This window comes from Canis lupus, chromosome 29 (assembly GCF_048164855.1).
Source record: "Canis lupus baileyi chromosome 29, mCanLup2.hap1, whole genome shotgun sequence".
Classification (NCBI taxonomy): domain Eukaryota; kingdom Metazoa; phylum Chordata; class Mammalia; order Carnivora; family Canidae; genus Canis; species Canis lupus.
The window spans coordinates 2,616,030-2,633,530 of NC_132866.1; the positions used below are offsets into that span (position 1 = coordinate 2,616,030).

At 54.8% G+C, this 17,501-nt stretch overlaps 1 protein-coding gene across 14 annotated transcripts in view; it reads left to right on the plus strand.

Moving 5' to 3' along the window:
* Window positions 1-4,739: 4,739 nt before the first annotated feature.
* The window catches only part of EBF3 (EBF transcription factor 3), a 117,250-nt gene continuing 104,488 nt past the window's right edge, over window positions 4,740-17,501 (plus strand). For 5 of the 14 annotated variants that reach the window (XM_072804859.1, XM_072804861.1, XM_072804858.1 and 2 more), the window contains exons 1-6: window positions 4,742-4,943; window positions 5,068-5,224; window positions 5,637-5,700; window positions 6,464-6,519; window positions 9,542-9,615; window positions 11,252-11,320. In XM_072804859.1, coding sequence (XP_072660960.1) covers window positions 4,810-4,943; window positions 5,068-5,224; window positions 5,637-5,700; window positions 6,464-6,519; window positions 9,542-9,615; window positions 11,252-11,320 — 554 coding nt within the window. In that variant the 5' untranslated portion in view covers window positions 4,742-4,809. Of the gene's footprint in view, window positions 4,944-5,067; window positions 5,225-5,636; window positions 5,701-6,463; window positions 6,520-9,541; window positions 9,616-11,251; window positions 11,321-17,501 lie in introns of all 14 variants that reach the window. The other 9 variants (XM_072804856.1, XM_072804857.1, XM_072804868.1 and 6 more) reach the window with 3 other exon arrangements.

The window sequence follows — 17,501 nt, forward strand, 5'->3', positions numbered from 1 at the left end:
CACCCTAACCCGCAGTTCACGGGACTTCCCAGGTGTGTCTTCCCACGATTTCCCTATCCTCCGGCCCCTGTGGCCTTCTTCCCGCCGGGGCCCAGGTTCTGTCTGGCTCTCCAATTTCGGGTTTGTACCCCGGTCGGCGCCGGGTCCTGAGCCCAGGCCGGAGTGGGCCTGGAGGCGGGTGGCCGGTGCAGGCTGAGCGTGACCCCGGGGCGCAGAGGACGTGGGGCGGGCCGTGCCTGCAACTCGGCACTGGTGGCGGGAACGCGAACGGCGGGCCTTGGGCGCTCCGGCTTCTGACCCCTTCTCGAGGGCCGAGGGGCATGTCGCGCAGCCTGGGCCCGAGGCCAGAGCCCTTGGAGGGCGCCGCGCCTGGACGCTCCCGCGGGCCCCCATCCCTCAGGGGGCCCGGCTACCAGGAACACCCTGCCCGGGCGCCTCCACGCCGGAAGTGCAGTTTATTACTGTTTGGAAGGCCGGTAGGGAGGCCGGCTGGCTCCGGGCGTGGGCCGCGAGCGGGAAGGGAACCGACAAAGTACCCTGAGCGTTGGGCAGGGGCGGGCTCCACGGCCGGCCTCACTTGCTGGGACCCCAACTTGGCCCAAGTTTCTGGAGGACTCTGGGACTGGCGCCAGCCGGCCCCCAGCGCTGCAGGCCTCCGCGGCGCAGCAGTGGAGACCCCGGGAAGGGGGAGGTGGCAGGGGGACGCTCACTCCTGGAGCAGAGCGGCCGCTCGCCGTCCGACCGCGGGTGGGCAGTGGGCGCTGGCAGAGGGGCCTGGCGCGCGGCGGCCGGGGCGCTGGGCACTGTGCGGCCAGCAGGGAAGCCGGCCGGGCTGGGGGCCGACGCTGCCGGGTGGGTCGGCGGGACGCCTGGCTCGGCCTCGGTGGTGCCGCGGGTCAGCGGCCAAGCGCCGCCTCTGCCCTGCGCTCTGCGCGCCGCTCCTCGAGCAGGGCTCCAGGGGCGGCGGGCGCTGTCTCTTTAAGGTCACTGCCTGCTCCGGCACGACGTGGGGAGGACAGCTGGGCACTGGCCATCTGACTGACTCCGGCGTGACATCTGGGAGCCCACTGGTGTGTGGCACGCGAAGCGCTTGATGCCGCTATTTAAATGCAAATGTGAGGGGGCTCATTGAAGCCTCTCCCCGTAAATCCGCACAAAAGGAATACTTCCCACCCTCGGAGGAGGAGGCGGCGGCGGCGGAGAGGCGGCGGCGCAAGGGCCACCCGTGCAAATCGCGTTGAGCGCGGGCCCCGAGCGGTCGCCGTGGCGGCCCGCGGGGTTCCCCACGAAGGTCAGGCCCCGCCCGGCCCGGCCCCTGGGCGGCTGTCTGGCCCCTGGGAGCGCTCTGGGAGCGGAGGCTGCACCCGCGGCCCGGCCTGCGCAACTTCCAAAGTGTCAGCCTGTCTCTCAGCCCTCCCCACCCCTCCTCTCCCCACCCCCCTGCTTCCCTGCCAGGGCGCCGAGCGCCCCTAGTTTCCCCTGAAAAGGGAGAGAGGCGGGAGCAGGACTCTGGAGGGAGGAGGCCGGCGCAGGGACGCGCTCCCAGCATCTCTCCGGGCACCCAGGAATTGACCTGCGGTTCCCTTCCTCCTCCCCAGCCTGGGTGCTCCCTCGGTGCCTGGCTCCTCTCTGCTGCTGCTCCCCCTTCTTGAAAGCGAAAATCTGGGGTCGGGTGAGGTGGTGGGGGGGCGAGGGGATGCCCTCCCAGGCTGCTCCCCAGCAGGCCCGGGTGGAGCCCCGGCCCGGGTCGGGCAGTCCCTGTGCCCGCAGCTCGGAGCCAGCAGTGGAGTGACAAAAAAGATAAAGTTGGTGAATGATAAAGACCGTATTTTCCACGCTTTGGGTGCGGGACCAGATGATCTAGAAAATGAGCTGAAATGGATTCAGCCTCCGAGCCTGTTGTGAGAGCAGCTGATTCCCCCATTTCGGGCCAGATGGCTGCTGAACACAGATTTGCATTCATTTTCGCTTAATATCGTCCAAAATAGTGGGGCAGCTGCATTTGTTGTCAAAAAGGTTTAAAACCCCTTTTCTTTCTGGGGCAGGATCGTTACCTTATGTGATGGGCTTTATAGAACTTCTTTCCCCTCTTTAGTCAACAGTATCAGATTTAGAAGGATTTGTTTTTAAACCTTCTAATTTGGTAATCAGATTTAAATCGCCTTGGCGCGTGTAATCTGAATTAAAGATACTGTAAATGATTTTAAGCATGATACTTTCGTTAGCGCAAGGAAGGAGGCACCTCCAAGGCGGGCTGGGCATTTTAGGAAGTGTGCTACAAAAGGAGCATTGTTTCCTATTTTCAACTTCATCTTTCCTGAAAAGGCACTTTGCATATTCTGACAATAACGCTTGCCTGGCCGCTCGCCCTGTGTGAGCCCCCGAAGCAGCTAAACACGCAGAGACAAAGCAATTTCTCAACCCCACCCTACACCTATGGCCAACTTTATATTGCGTCGTCCCTCCACGGAGAGAGTGTTCCTTTCTCCACTCGGTCTGATGTGGGTGGAAAGCTCTGGGCTTATTAGGAATACAGAAATTTTCTTTTAATTTATCGTGAATAGTTTCCATACACTTTGATTTAAGGTTATTAACATTCTATAGACAGTGGCATCTTTAATATGTGGCGATCGCTTCTAAAGACTAATCTCATTACCCTCAAATAGTCATAAAATATGATTTTATTATACTTACGTATTTAATTAGACGGCCGGCACCGTAATGGATTTTGAGATGGGACTGGCGCAACAGCTTTGATAATTCACTTATCTTTGGCAATAGTCATTAACCCCCAACACCAGCAAAATAGATTGCTTTCCAACACATCTTTTTTCTCACCCCTTCCAAGAGGCGTGGGGGTCCCCAGATAACGTAAATCGGACTTCGATTCCCCCCCCATTAATTAAAATATTAACGTAGGCACACTGTCAGTTCATGGAAGAAGGGAGTGCTACCCCAGACCGGGCGGGGAAAAGGGCGCCCCGCGACACACTTGCACCCTGAAGCCTGTTTTGGTTTTGGTTTAATCGAAAGGGCCTGATTTCTGTCGGCAGGGAGGTGCGGGGACAGCTCCTGCTGGTCCCCTGGGTCTCCGCTCCGGCTCCTGCAGGCGTCCTTCGGGCGGGCGGGGCGCCCGGGTGCAGAGTCCCCGCCGCGGGAGCTCGGCCGCGCGGCCCACGCGTTGCGCGCGCCCTGCTGCGCTCCCGGTTCCTCGAGGCCAGGTCGGGGAGCCGCGCGCTCAGCCGGGCCGGCGGCACCGGGGGCAGGACCGCGCGCCTTCTGGCGAGGCTGGCGCCGGGGAGGTCGGGCCCCCGCGCGGGGCGCGCAGCCGGACCCCAGCCCCGGGGCGCCGCGGAGGCCGTGCGCGCTCGCCGTGCGCCCGGGGAGCCCGGGGCCGCCTTTGTCGCTCGCCGCGTTTAAGCACAGGCCGGGCGTGGGGGCGGGGGGTGCCCCGGTGGCCACGGGAGAGGCCGCCTCCGACGTGGGTGCGGAGCCCCGCACTCGGCGGCCTCCGCGGGGGCAGAAAGCGCCGGCGCCGGGCGAGGCCCAGACGGGGGCAGCGCGGCCCCCCAGCCGCAGCCTGAGGTCTGCGCGCCCCGCCTTGGCGAGGGAGCCCTGCCCTCTCCACCGCCCCCCGTGCATCCATCCGTGCATCCGTCCGTGCATCCGTCCGTCCATCCATCCGTCCATCCATCCCCCGCAGCAGCGGGTGGCTCGCCCCTCCAGCCCCTGCAGGTCCTCCAGGTCCTCCAGCCCCTCCAGCCCCCTCCCTGCGGCCTGCCTGCCTGCGTCTGTCTTCCCGCTTCTCCCTTTGGGCCGGCCCGGGGCGTTTATTGCATGCGTTTGGGGCAACTTTGGGGGGCGCCTGGGCACTCTGCCCCCTCTGCATCCCCGCCCCCCTCCCCCTCCCCCTCCCCCCGACAGTGCTTGGACCGCGTGGCGGGGCTGGTTTGGGGAGGAGGCGGCCGCGCACGCACGGCTGTTTGCTTGGTGTCGGGGTTTATTTGGGGCGAGCGGGAAGCCCCCGGGCTGCGGGCGCGCGGGGAGCGGGAGCGGCGGCGGCGGCGGCGGCGGCGGGGCTCGCGGGGCTCGCGGGGCTCGGGCCGGCTCGCGGCGCCGTCAGGCAGTCAGTCAGCGAGCGCGGCGGCGGCGGCGGCGGCGGCGGCGAGGGGCGCGGCGAGGGGCGGCCGCTCCCATATATGGCGCAGGCGCCGCCCCCCGACGTCACCCTCTGACAGCGCCGCTCCCGGGGGCTCCGAGTTTTGGCTCCCGGGAAAGGGTCCATTCCTCGGGGAGAGAGGGCTGAGTTTTGTGCGCCTCCGTCCGCTGCGCGCGCCGCTCCGGGCCCCGCCGCGCCCCGCCCGCGCCCGCCCGCGCCCGGGACCGCGCCGCGGCGCTCAGTGCCCCGCTTATTTGTCTTTGGAGCAGGCGGGCCGCGCCAGACGCGGGCGATCCCGCAGTGCCCTGCAGCCGCGGACGCCGCCCGGCTAGGATGACACCACGTTGAGCGCCTGCAAACAACAACAACAACAAGCGCCGCCGCGGCCGCCGCGTCCCGCTCGGGCTCCGGAGCTGCGCCGCCGCCGCCGCCGCCGCCGCCCCCGCCGCCCCCGCCGCCCCCGCCGCCGCCGCCGGTGCATGTGGCGCCTGCCCGGGACGCGCTGACGCCGGCGGCCGGCCGGACCGTGCCTGCGGGCGCCGAGCAGGGCGAGCGCGGCCAGGGCAGCCGCCTGCCGCCGAGCCCCGAGCGCCGCTGCTCGCGGAAGCGCTTTCGGCCCGGAGCCGCCGCGGCCGCCGCCAGCAGGGTTCATGTTTGGGATCCAGGAGAATATTCCGCGCGGGGGGACGACCATGAAGGAGGAGCCGCTGGGCAGCGGCATGAACCCGGTGCGCTCGTGGATGCACACGGCGGGGGTGGTGGACGCCAACACGGCCGCGCAGAGGTACGTACCGGCCCCGGCCCCGCCGCTCCCCGCCGCTCCCCGCCGCTCCCCGCCGCCCCCCGCGGGTCCCGCCGCCCCCGCCGCCCCCGCCGCTCACCGGGCCGCGCTCTCTTTCCTCCCGCAGCGGCGTGGGGCTGGCGCGGGCGCACTTCGAGAAGCAGCCGCCTTCCAACCTCCGCAAGTCCAATTTCTTCCACTTCGTGCTGGCGCTCTACGACAGGCAGGGGCAGCCGGTGGAGATCGAGAGGACCGCTTTTGTGGACTTTGTGGAGAAAGAGAAAGTAAGTGCAGACGCGCGGCCGCCGCCGCCAGCGCTCCCGAGGCGGCCGCCGGGCCCCGGGCGCGCCCCTCTCGGCGGCGGGGACCGCCCGGCCCCGCGCGCCCCGCGCCCCCCTGCGCGCTCCCCCGCGCGCCCCCCTGCGCGCCCCGCCGCGCCCCCCGCCACGCGCGGCCGCGGGCCCGGCCGGGGCCGTGCAGCCTCCCCGCGCGCCCCCCCCCGGACCCCGGACCCCCGGACCCACTCGCGGCGAGGAGGACGCCGCGGGCTTGCAGCGGGACACGGACACCACCGCGCCGCCGCCCCCGGGCCGGGAGCCCTGCCCTGCCCTGCCCTGCCCTGCCCTGCGCGCGCCAGGCCGCGGACGGCGCCGGACGCCCGCCGCACTAAATGCAATTATTTATCGTTGCTTTCAGGAGCCCAACAACGAGAAAACCAACAACGGCATCCACTACAAGCTCCAGTTGCTGTACAGCAACGGTAAGTGGCCGCCGCCTGCCCGCCCGGCCCCTGCCCGGGCTCCCTCTCCTTCCCCCCCGGAGCCGGCCGAGGGACGTAAAGATTTTGAGATTAAAATGACACGGATGTAAACACGAAATCTTCTCATGGCATAGAAGGGAAAACAAAACATAAACGATCAATAAGTCGATGGCACTTCACATGATTAAGCGGTGGGGCTCGGAGCAGAAAAGTAAAAAGGGGATCGATGGAGGCTTCAGCAGAGCATCACTTTTAAGTGACTTTTTTCAATTTTGCAAATTAATGTTAATTATCGAGATGGGGGTGGGGAGCTCCCTAAACGGAGCGGAACTTAAGTTCCTCCTGCCCAACCTTCCCCCCCGCCCCAACCCCCGAGTTTTGTTTTTGTTCTGTTTGGTTTTGTTTTGTTTTTAAATCCTCGAGAGGCGCGTTAGAAAGAGTTCAAACTCTCACTCGTGGGGTGCTTTCTTGTTTTCTAAAAATAAAGGACCACATGGGCCCACTGGTGTGGCAACCGGGCCTGCCCTCAGTCTGGCAAATTCGTTGCACCTTTCAGTGCAAACCCTGACAGTCCTAAGAAAAGAAACCCAGAGAAGGAGAAGTGATTGGGGGCTCTCTTTCCTTGCCTTTGAAAAAGGGCATGCCTTAAGTTTTGCTGCATCACCGCCGGCAGCAGTCCTGAGTTACCGACTTCCTGTGCCCCAGGTGCCCTCGCTAAAATCCTGATGAGAATTTGTCCCTGTTTTTTTTTTTTTTTTTTCAGGAGTCAGAACGGAGCAGGATCTTTATGTACGCCTCATAGATTCCATGACCAAACAGGTGAGAAAGTTTAAGCCTCTGCACTAGTTCGCACTGCTCAGCTGGGTTGTCTTGGGGTGGACATGAGGCCAATGACAAATGGATCTCGTGAAGTTGCTTTCCATTTAGTTTCCTTGACATACTAATGAGAATTCCATATTTATTGGAATAAATGATGCGATTGGTAAAACAGTTTATGTTGTCGTTAGACTAGGACATCTATGCTTTCATTAGATGGCGTGTGATTGGGATAAAATTCTGTCTTAATTAGCTATGATAATTAATGTTGGACAGAAAAATTTCAGGAGGCTTCTCCTCTCGTATATTTCTTAAATGTTTCTCTTCTCTGCTTGGAATCATTTCATTGATTTTTTTTTTCCCCCCTATAACAAAGGCAACTAACTCCCTCCCAAAGCCCATTGAGTTGGGCTTGATTAGTTCATTTTTTTCTCCTTTCCAGTGTGATGGTCTAGTAACGCGAGACGTTGATTTGGATTTAAAAGTGAAATGTGTTGGGGTGAAAAGTCACCTTGTTCTCCGCTAGAGCGTCTTCACCTCTCAGCCTCCCCTCTCCATAATTCAAACTCCCAGCTCCAGAGGTCACCCACACCCGTCCATTGCTCTGGGAGCAGCTTCTGCCCCCTATCCCACCCTCTGTCATACCTTGTAAATAACATAATTACAAGCAGTTCCTTATTAAATTATTTAACCTGTCTTGGTCAACTTTTCCGATGATAACTATTGGCTATCAGTAATGTGATTAAGTGCAGAAAAAGCGCTTCATTGCTTTTTGACGTTGTGCAGTCTCTGGCTGGTTTTGGGCAGGGTGGTGTGTTGTTGTGTAGTCCTTGTCGAGACTATTTCCCCCCCCCCCCATTTTCTTAAAATAGTACTGGGGGAGGGGAAAGTTCAAGGCGAACATTAAACCCACTCCGCACAGATTGATTTAAAATGTACTTCCAAGGTGGGCTTCAGGCTTAGAAATGAAAGCAGCGCCTTCGTTTTTTGATGCTAACTTTAAGAATTGTGAGCCAAGTGAGAAAGAACTCCTTGGAGCTTCCTGCAGCCCAGCACGCTTGCCTGCTTCCCACTCTCTGCACAGCAATTAGTTTTTGGATTTTACTTCCCCTTTAAAAAGTTGGTCCTTCCCTGGGCAACAAGCGAGTGGGGTTTTAATGTCTGCAGCGTAAAAGCGTGGTTTTTCTCTCAGAGTAAAACAGATCTCACAGGTAAACGACCGTGTTTCTGACAAAGACGGAGGCAGCATGCCCTTCGGTAATTATTCCGCTCGGATCCAGAGAAGCCTCTGGATCTAGGGCTGCTGGTTGGCAGGGCGCTTTTATTTCCTTTGTATATAAGGGCTAAATGTTGTCGGAAACCGCAGTGGTCTAATTAAGAGGTTGATGTAGGCAGCGCTAAGTTTCTCTGTTGTTGCTTGGAGGAGGAGGAGGCTTCGTTTTAAGTGTACTCTTATTGTTCGTTTAGCCTTGTACCTTTGCAACATGAACAGTGCTGAAAATAAAGGCATTTAATCTCCTCTCACTGACGGGGATGTGGGGGGGGGGGGAGGAAAGAAATAGCCCAGTAACTGATCAAAGAGTCAATGGCGCTGAACCGACAGTTTATGGATTTCTGTTTGTGCTACAAAATAAAAAATAAATCAAATATAAATACGGGGATCCATCGTCGGTCGAGCCGAGCTCCCAGAAGTGCTGGTGTCCGCCGGGGCCCAGCGCCCTGCAGCCCCAGGCGGCCCGCGGGCCTGCGGCGACACCCATCACTTCTTCGGTTCCCAGCAGATCGGGAGGGAGTCTGGGGCAGAGGGGCTCGCGGGGACCGGGGCCCTCTTCCCAGAGGGCAGCCCCGGGCTTTCTGGAGAAAGGGCTTTGTCCGCCTGCAAGTAGGGGAAAGTGTTAGAAGTGCCCGAGGAGATTGGAAGTCATTTCCAGATAATTTTTGGTGGGGGGAGGGACCTGGAGAGGGGACTCCCCTCCCCCTTCCGTGGAATTTTTCTGCCGGGAACTTGCGGCCCCCGCCCCCCACCCCTCTCCCAGTGACCTTTCCCCCCACCCCTTTTCTCCTTTCGCGCGGCCGGCGGTGGGGCTGGCGCAGGCGGCCGAGCGGGCTCCCCCGGCCCCCGGCCAGGCTTCCCGGCGGCGGAGCCGGGCTGAGCGCGGTCGTGAGCGCACCTAGGGCTTCGCACCATCTGGCGGAGCCTCTGCTCAAAACCCACCCGAGCGTGTGCGCAGACACTGCCTTTTTACCCGAGAAAAATCATTGTTAGCAGTTTCAAAATAAACACCAGATTGGCCATTAGCACTTTCTTTCCAAATATCATCCGGCGGGGAGCACGTGGCCGCGCGGGCCTGGGCGCCCCGGGGCCCCGAGCCCTCCCGCCGGAGCCTGGGCGGCCACGTGCGGCTGCTGCTGCTGCTGCTGCTGCTGCGCCCCGGTCCCGGGCCTCAGGCCTCGGGCCGCCTTCAGGGCCTGGCAGGGCGGGCTGGTAGCTCGCGCGGCGCCGGGGCGGGCGGCTGGCCGGCCGCGGGCACCTGGCCTGGGAAGGCCGGCGGCCGGGGCGCGCGGGCCTCTGCACCAGCACGCTGCCGCCCGGGCGGCTCCTCCCCGCTTCTGCAGGCGCAGCGCCTTCTGGTCGGCCGTTTGCAACACGCAGATTGGAACTCCGCGGAGACAATGGCCCAAGGACGCGCGGCCCGGCAGCCTCGAGCCCCTTCGTTTCCTGCGCCCCGGCCCGGGCCTCCTCGTCCCCCAGCCCTGCCCCAGCTGGACCCAGCGTGGCCGGCACCCTCTCGACCCCGAGGCCCCGCGCTGGCCCGGCGGGCGCCCGGCACCGGAGGCCGCCTCGGCCTGGCCGGGCTGCGGCGTGGCTCTGCCCGGGAGGGTGGCCTGGCCGGGCCGTGCCGCCTCCCCTCGCACGCCGCCGCCGTGCACCTGCCGCCCGCCAGACCCTCAGCGCCCGGGGCGACTGGGCGCCAGAGCTGCGGGCGCCGCATAACCCCCGCCTCTGCTTGTCCCCCCCGCGCAGGCCATCGTGTACGAGGGCCAGGACAAGAACCCGGAGATGTGTCGCGTGCTGCTGACCCACGAGATAATGTGCAGGTGAGCGGCGGGCGCGGGCAGCGGGGGCGCGGGTGGCCTCGGCGCCAGCTGCGTCTACAAAGGACGCTGCATCCAGGCGCCACCACCCCGCCCAACTTCGGGCAGGGCATCGATTGAAATGTAATCGCCCCGAGTCTGCGCGCGCCGGGCCACCGAGGAGCCCGCTCTCATTTCCCCCCAGTGAAGACGACCAAGGCGACCGGCTGCTCAGCAGAGCGGATTAATATGTTGGCCGTGTCGCGGCAGTGTAGTCAAAAAATGAAAACAGGTCCCGGGTGATGCCTCCGTGTCCGATGCCGGAGGAGTCAGAGATCACTCGGAAATCATTTTACTACTTCCTTCTCAAGCACTCGCATCCTGAGCTATACAATTGTCTGTTATTGATAAAAAAGGAAACTCTTTTGTACTTATTATAGAGCTCGCGTATGTGAGAATTGGATTGTGCTTCTGTCAGTTAACCTCTTCCCCAGAGCAGCGATGCATCGTTCATATTGTTGTTAGATTGTGTGCGCGTTACTTGAGATCTCTGTCAGAAGAGCAATTTCCCACCTGTTTTTTTTCTAACTACCACAAGAGTTTCACCCCTACATGGCAAATAAAAATGCATCATTGACTTTGTATGTGCGGCATGTGAAATATAGTTGCAAGGAATAAGGACCTGCTTTGCAGGCTTCCAGGCTACAGTAGCAGGCCGCAGACTCTGAGGGGCATACTCTGCCTGGCTACGATGCCTATTGCCTAAATGCCATTTCTGAGCAGACATATTGTTACAGCACTAATATACAAAAGCTGACTTTTTCTCATATCAGGTAATAAATATAAATTACAACCAATAAAGTGGAATTTCTTTATTATCCACTTCTGCATGTACTGCAATTAACATAGAAAGCGCACAGATGTGATTTAAGCTCTAAGTGGAAGACTGTAGACTTTCTTTAATCACTTTAGCTGTCAGCTTTAAAAGGCTTTATATACTTTGCCTACCATATGGTGTTAATTTAGCTAATTTAGACATGTAACCATTATACAAGTATGCTTTTTTAAAATGCAAGAAGCATAACATTTTTGTTTCATTTCTGCTTTAATTAAAGTTTCAATAACGGAGGTAAGGTAGGCTTAAGAAGGAACAATAGAAGTTTCTGATAGATTGATGCATGCTTTTGTGGTTATAATTAATAAATGCCCAAAAGAAATATTGGTTGAAGGTGGCATCTTGCATCTTTTCCAGAAATAACAGCTTGACAATTAGAGGTAAACAAAAGCCGGAGCTGTGAAAAGTTACTCCCAAGCCTCCTGCCTCCCCTTCTCCTCAGTTCATTGCAAAGACAAACACCGACAACATGCTTTCCATATTTTAGCATCAGAATTTATATAGTAGCTCCATCACCCTCCTAGGGTAACAGATAGGTTCAACTTTGCTCCTTCCGGCAGAAACTTGCATCATAAGTTTAGCCGCAGAGCACATGAACTCACTGGGTTTAAATTTGCCAAAGTGCTGTGGTGGGAGAACTTGTTTTCTCGACTCCAACCGCTTTAGTGTCAGACTTCAAAAAAAAAAAAAAAAAAACCAACCCTACAAGTCGGGCATAAAAGGACGCAATGCATATTAAAACCACTGTTTACAATTACTCCACAGCCGGTGCTGTGACAAGAAAAGTTGTGGCAACAGAAACGAGACGCCCTCAGACCCTGTAATCATTGACAGGTAAGGATGACTTCTTTATTTCTCAAAAACAAACCGCAGCAACAACCAGACCCTTTGCTTTGCTTGGTTTCCAGTCGCTGCTCCGTATTTTTGAGTCTGGTGTGGAGCTCATCTTGTGCGTTGCACCATTTGTTGTCCGCGTGTGTTATCATGCACAGGTGGGTTGACTTGGAAACCTGGTGGCTCGCTCTGTGGGGATTCAGTAATTGCTTGCGAGTTGTCAAGGGAAGCGGTTTCATCTGCCACTGCTCTCACTGTGAGGAGCACTTTATGCCTAGAGAGTTTCTGGCTTTAAACCCAGAGATATGTCATAAAATGCTTTTTGCTAATTTGTTAACAAGTATTTCATTTTTGCATTATTTTTATCTCGGATGATAGCTGAAGTTGAGGCTCGGGTGGTGTGACTGTTGTGATTGTTGCCCAGTGTTAGAATGAATTTAATCTGCTCTCAATTAGTTGCAAAATGTCTCCTAATTTTTTTCCAATTGTGGCTGTCGTTTTATGTCAAGTAGCAAATATGTAACTAACAAACCAAAGTTGTTATAATTGAAACTAATTACACATGCTGGTTACATTTTCCAACATTAATTTCCATAACTAGATTAGCTGTATGCATTCTTTACATTTGCTGCTCTTCATCTTGCTATTTATCATATTCCTTGGGCAACGTTGCATCCTTTTAAGATACTAATCATTAGTCCTAATAGTGCTAATGTGCATTTGGCATTGCTTTAGTTGAAACAACAAAAACACTTCCTTCCACCCTCCTCTTCGAACACTCACCCAGCTCGGTGGCTTTCGGTGACCTGGAGGAGAAGGAGGGATTCTTTCTTTCCAACAATGGGGAACAGCAAAAGGCCCAGTGTGTGATTGACTGCAGATTTTGCAATTGGTACCCAAATCGAATAAATGTTAGGCGTGTACATATGACACCAGTTTTGTGAAGCAGAGGTTTAGACTGTTTTGAAGAGGGGTTGAATTTCAGCAGCTTTCATTACAAAGTTATCTTTTGATCGTGAACTTTGCTGTCCAGTGTCTGAAAAATTAAACCCGGAAAACTCTATGAGTTAAGCCTAAAGAAATATGCGCCACCAGTGGAGAGCAATGCTAATGTTTAACTAGCTGGAATAGCTGTTTGCTTAGTGGAGAATGTTCGGTATCTGACAGAAGGGACAGCTCTCTTATTAGTAATCAAATAGGGCTGACCAGTTGTGGCCGTCACTCAGGCAATTGAGAACAAGTTCAACACTTTATAGAACTCCCAACTACAAAAATCAATATCATTATATTTGTCTTCAGTGTTGTGGCTATGGAAATCATACAGCCTTGGATCGTCGTCTTGTAACTGAATTTATTTTATTTTATTTTTGATTGGCTAAAAGTGTTTGAGCAGCTCTTGGAATCTTGTCTGAGTGTGAGATGCTGGAGGGGGCAGTGCATGTTTGCTCGTGATACAGGATTGTGAAGTGTGTCCTCTTTTGAGTTGTCTTCAGTTTGTGATGTTGGTACATTCTAAAAAGATGACTTGTTTTTAAATTGTGAGGTTTTCAGCATGGCACAGTAATGGAGTGGTCGTGCTGGTTCAACTGACATCTTGGAGGCTGTGTTTTCCTTTCGTAACCATTTTGGGTTTTTGCAACGCTCCATCCTTTATCGACTATTGATACTGAATAACTTTTAATACTCAGTTATAGTCGCACAATGGGAAATACCTTCCCTTGATATGCAGAAATGTGCTCTTTAATTCATGTCTGAATGCTCTCTTATGTTTGGTTAATTAAAGTGTTTGCTAAGATTACTGATACCTTTCTAATCTAAGGAAGAAAAGTGTGTGATCATTTGATATTCTAGAAGCATGAGGGGAGGGGAAAAATGTAAAAACATTTGGTTAATGGGTTTACCAAGTTTATTTGAATAAGGAGGATTGCAGCTCCTTTTACGCCTGGCGTAAATGCTTTGGAGGTCTTAATTATTGATGAAAAATCTGCTCTGCTTCTGAATTCAAAGATATGACAATTTTATAGGAATTTTAATCACCTTCCATGTTAGGGATTTTAAGGTGAGGACAGTTTCTTATGCAATGACAAATAGAATGTACATTTTTAGCATCTTAAGAGAGCTGTCACTTATCGTGAGTAAATACTCTTTGCATTTTGCTGCTTGGTGTAAATCCTTGTGAAATGGTTGCCGTATTGGCTCAATCTCCAGTTTAAGGCATATTTCGAGAGGCAGAATGAAGAATCTCGTGTTCACTGGGGCAAGTTGTGTTAATCAGAGAGAGACAGACACCTACCTACAGGAGGGCAATATCTTTAGAGAGAGGCAGTCTTCGGCCACCGAGATGTGTTTCAATTTTGTAACGATACTCCTTTCGGTGGGGTGCGCGTTGCCTCCTAAAATTAGTTGCTTATGTTGAGTTTCTAGTCTGCCTCCCCTCCTGAGTATTGCAGGATAAAATACCCCATCAGATGGGTGAGTCAGTCTACAGGTCCCCATCAGCAGTGTCATCACTTGGTTAGTTGGCTTAAAAAAGAATTATATACAATGTGCTTCGCCAGCTCCTTGTGGCCTTTGGATACATTTAGCAGGTTCTGACCAGATAAGGCATATTTGTCCTGAGGATATAAACCAATAATTCCAACCTGAATTGAGATCAATGGGCCCACATTTGTTCTAACCCGCACCGAGCCTCTTCCGGCACGCCGAGGCTGCTTTTCTGTGTTATGAGAACAGGGGAGTAAGCTTCCCGCTCTGGCAGGGAAATCACATTCTATAGACTCCGATGCCTTAAATCAATTAATTACACAATTTAGCTATCTTTCCGAAGCACTAAATACTCATGAACGGCACGGAAGACCCTCCCGAGTCAAAAAAGAGGGGGAAAAGTGAGGCTATTCCGCCTTACCAAACCCTTTTAATTTATTGCGGGGGCTTCACTTACGTTAACTGTTTTCTTCCTCATAAAACAATGCCAGAGAAACCATTTTTTATAGCTCCACAAATATAATTACACTGGAGTTTATGTAAGATAACGTAACAACTTGGAGGGCGAAGGAAGAAGGGGGAACGCAGCGCAGCGAAGTGGGAAGCGTGGTCAGGAAAGAGGCCCTACGGGAGAGAGCGTCTACGGGACATCGCGGTGACCCTTGGAGAGCCAGATGCGGGCAGGGCACGGGCGTGTGCGCGCACGCGTGTGCACGCCCAGGCACACGCACCCACACGTATGTGTCCGTGTGTACACATGTGCGTATGTATGCCTGATTTTTCTACGGTATTCCTGAAAAGGACGGGAGTATCGCTTTCCTCATGGAATAATGTTTTCTGGGAAAACACAAAAGCAGATGGTCTTCATTAGGAACACCCATTGTCCACATATCCCAACTATGAACAGATAAATCTCTCTTGTTTCACCCGTACATTCCAAGGGCTGTAAATGATTACAGGATGTCGGTGTAGCTGCTAAACCAAAACCACACTTTGGCTCTCGTCCTCCTCCCGTGCCATCCTGGTGTGCTCCCTCAGGCCTTCTGGAAATGCCCGGGAAGGCACACGCTCTTCCCTCCCTCCCTCGCTTGGCCCGAGCGGCCCGGAGGTGCGCGGTCCAACTGTTGCAACCTGCAGCGCGGCCGGAGCCGGGCGCGGTGACCGTCCCCACGGGCCGGGTCGCGCACCGTGTGCTCGCGCGGCGCCGGGAGCGTGCTCGGCGGGGCGGTTCCAGATGGCACCGTCTCAGGCGTCCTGCTCGCTGGCACCTCGGCGGCAGCCAGTGCCCCCTCCCCAGTAAATCTGGCAGTGGTCTATAGAGTTTGGGAGACTTATCATTCCAAGTCTGTCCTACTTTCCTGTCTGGAAGCCAGACATCTGTTTATCCCATTTTCTTTCATACAGAGTTTGGAATAGCTTTAGTTTGGGGGGGGGGGGAAGTTTTGTCATATTTAACAGCTGTTACAAAATTTCAACCCTGTGGGCTCTGAAAATACTTTTCAGCTGACCTCAGATTTTTATACATAATTGACATGGGGTTGTAGAAAAATATTATTTACTTAACCTTTCATTGTCTGCGATTTCACATTGTCCTGAGTCAGATGTTCGAACTACCAACAATTTTAGCTCGGCTACCCCCCCCCCCCCCCACTGGCCCCTCCAGAGCCTGGCTTTGATTCATTTACGCGTTTTAAGTTTACACCTTTAAAGTGATTGCAGGACGGTAGCTGAGGACCGATTGGAGATTTTCTTTCTTTCTTTTTTTTTTTTTCTTTCTTTCTTTCTTTCTTTCTTTCTTTTTTTTTTTTTTTAGTCAACAGTGTTTCCTTTCACTTCCTGTCACAAAGGTCAAAGAGAGCCGACCTTTGCTGGCAGTCCCCCTCACTGAATTATTCATGGCATTGACTTTTTGTCAGCACACACAGTTGTGCTCTGGGACATTTTATTCATTTACCTCATTTAAAGCGCCTTTCTGCACCTGTTCAAGTATTAATATCATGTAATTTGGGCCTAATGCCGATTTTGCTGAACACTCATTATATTTTTTATTAGCTATATTTCCAAACGATTATGTATGATTATTACCAAGCCTTACAAACAGCACCGGGCTATTCCCCAGCCCCTTACATCTTCTTGTCAGGTTGTTTTCAGAAGCGGGGAGGATAAACATTTGACCAGTCCCACTGTTTTTATTCCTACTCCATCTCCAAGCAGAGAACTTAAAGCTTCCTCCCTCATGGCTTTGCACGAGCGTGATTAAATCCAACTCCGAGGGAGCTGTACAAATGCCAGCATTTATAAGGTCAACGCTTTTGTTAAAAATGCTATGTAAATGAGGATCTGCAAAAAGGGACATTAAATAAAATTAAATTCATTGTCTTCTTTAATGTCATTTACATTTTGGCTAAGCCCTGGCCTGTCAAGGAGGATTTTAAAAATAATTTTAATTACACATCATTTAGGGATCCAGGGTTTTCTATTCAGTAGCATTTGGATAACCTGCAAAACGGAGACTGTTTATTAACTTCTTAAACGACAACGTGTCATTTCATCTGCATAACGCGATGAAAACAGTACAGTTTGGTGTTAATTTTTCCTTCTCGGTTTTCTTAAGGATGTGACTATAATTATCCGCGAATAGGCCTGGGGGTCCTGGAGGCCTTCTCTCGGTGCTGGCTGTGTGTGTCTGGTTCAGGGTCTGTTTGATGCCCTGGGACTCAAGTGAAGGGCAGATAGTGGCTGGAAATTTGGCAATCCGAAGGCGCACTTTGGATGAATGGATGTGGCTACAAAGACTCCGATTTTGCCTGGCACCGGCCCCATCTGGCTTCGGCACACTCAGGTGTGAATGGCTGTTTTATGCCCTGGCACGCCGGTGGGGAGAGGCAAAAAGTTCACCATGCTCATTCATCCTTTCAGCATTTTTTTTCATAAACTTCTGAAAATAAACAGGGGAGGAAGCACTGCATTACCGAGTCACAATGACATGCTTTCACTTAAATAGGGAGACACCAGAAACAGATCCCACTTTGTATGTTTTCCTCCCTGGAAGCCCCGGGATTAGCGAGTCTCCGTCATCCATGCGAGGTCTGTGTGCTCCCCAGCCCCCGCGTGCCACAGCGAGGGCAGTCGCCCGCCACCCCCAGGCCCCAGCGCCTGCGTCCCTGCGCTAGGCCCAGGAGGCCTGCGGAGATTTATGGCCGCCTGGCCTGGGTAAGGACTCCGTGGCCACGCCAGGCGAAGGCTGGGTTTTAAAGCAAGCCACACGGCCGTAATGACTTCCGCAACACTCTCAAACAACTCTGATTCTTGTCCGCTTCTGCAAGGGAGAAGCCTCCTCGCCGCCGCCGTAGCAGGAGCCGGGGCAGCAGGCCGGGCATGAAAATGCAGGGGGCGGAGGGAGGGGCTGGAGGCAGGGCTGTCAGAAGCTATACTCCGGGAGGTACGTTGACGCAAGCCATCCCGCGCCTCTGCGGCAGCCTTATCAGGTGAAAAGCAAAGATATTGCCAGTGCCTGTAATTGTGTTAGGATGGCTTGGATGAATTGGATTACCTTATGGAAAGCCGTCCAAAGTCGGGGTTCTGTTACGCATGCTTACAGGAAGCAAATAATTACTCTCTGTGCACCAGGAGATAATTGGGGCTGGCCAGAGGCCTTCTCGTGCCGCCGAAGAAAGCAGGCGGAGCTGGCCTCGTC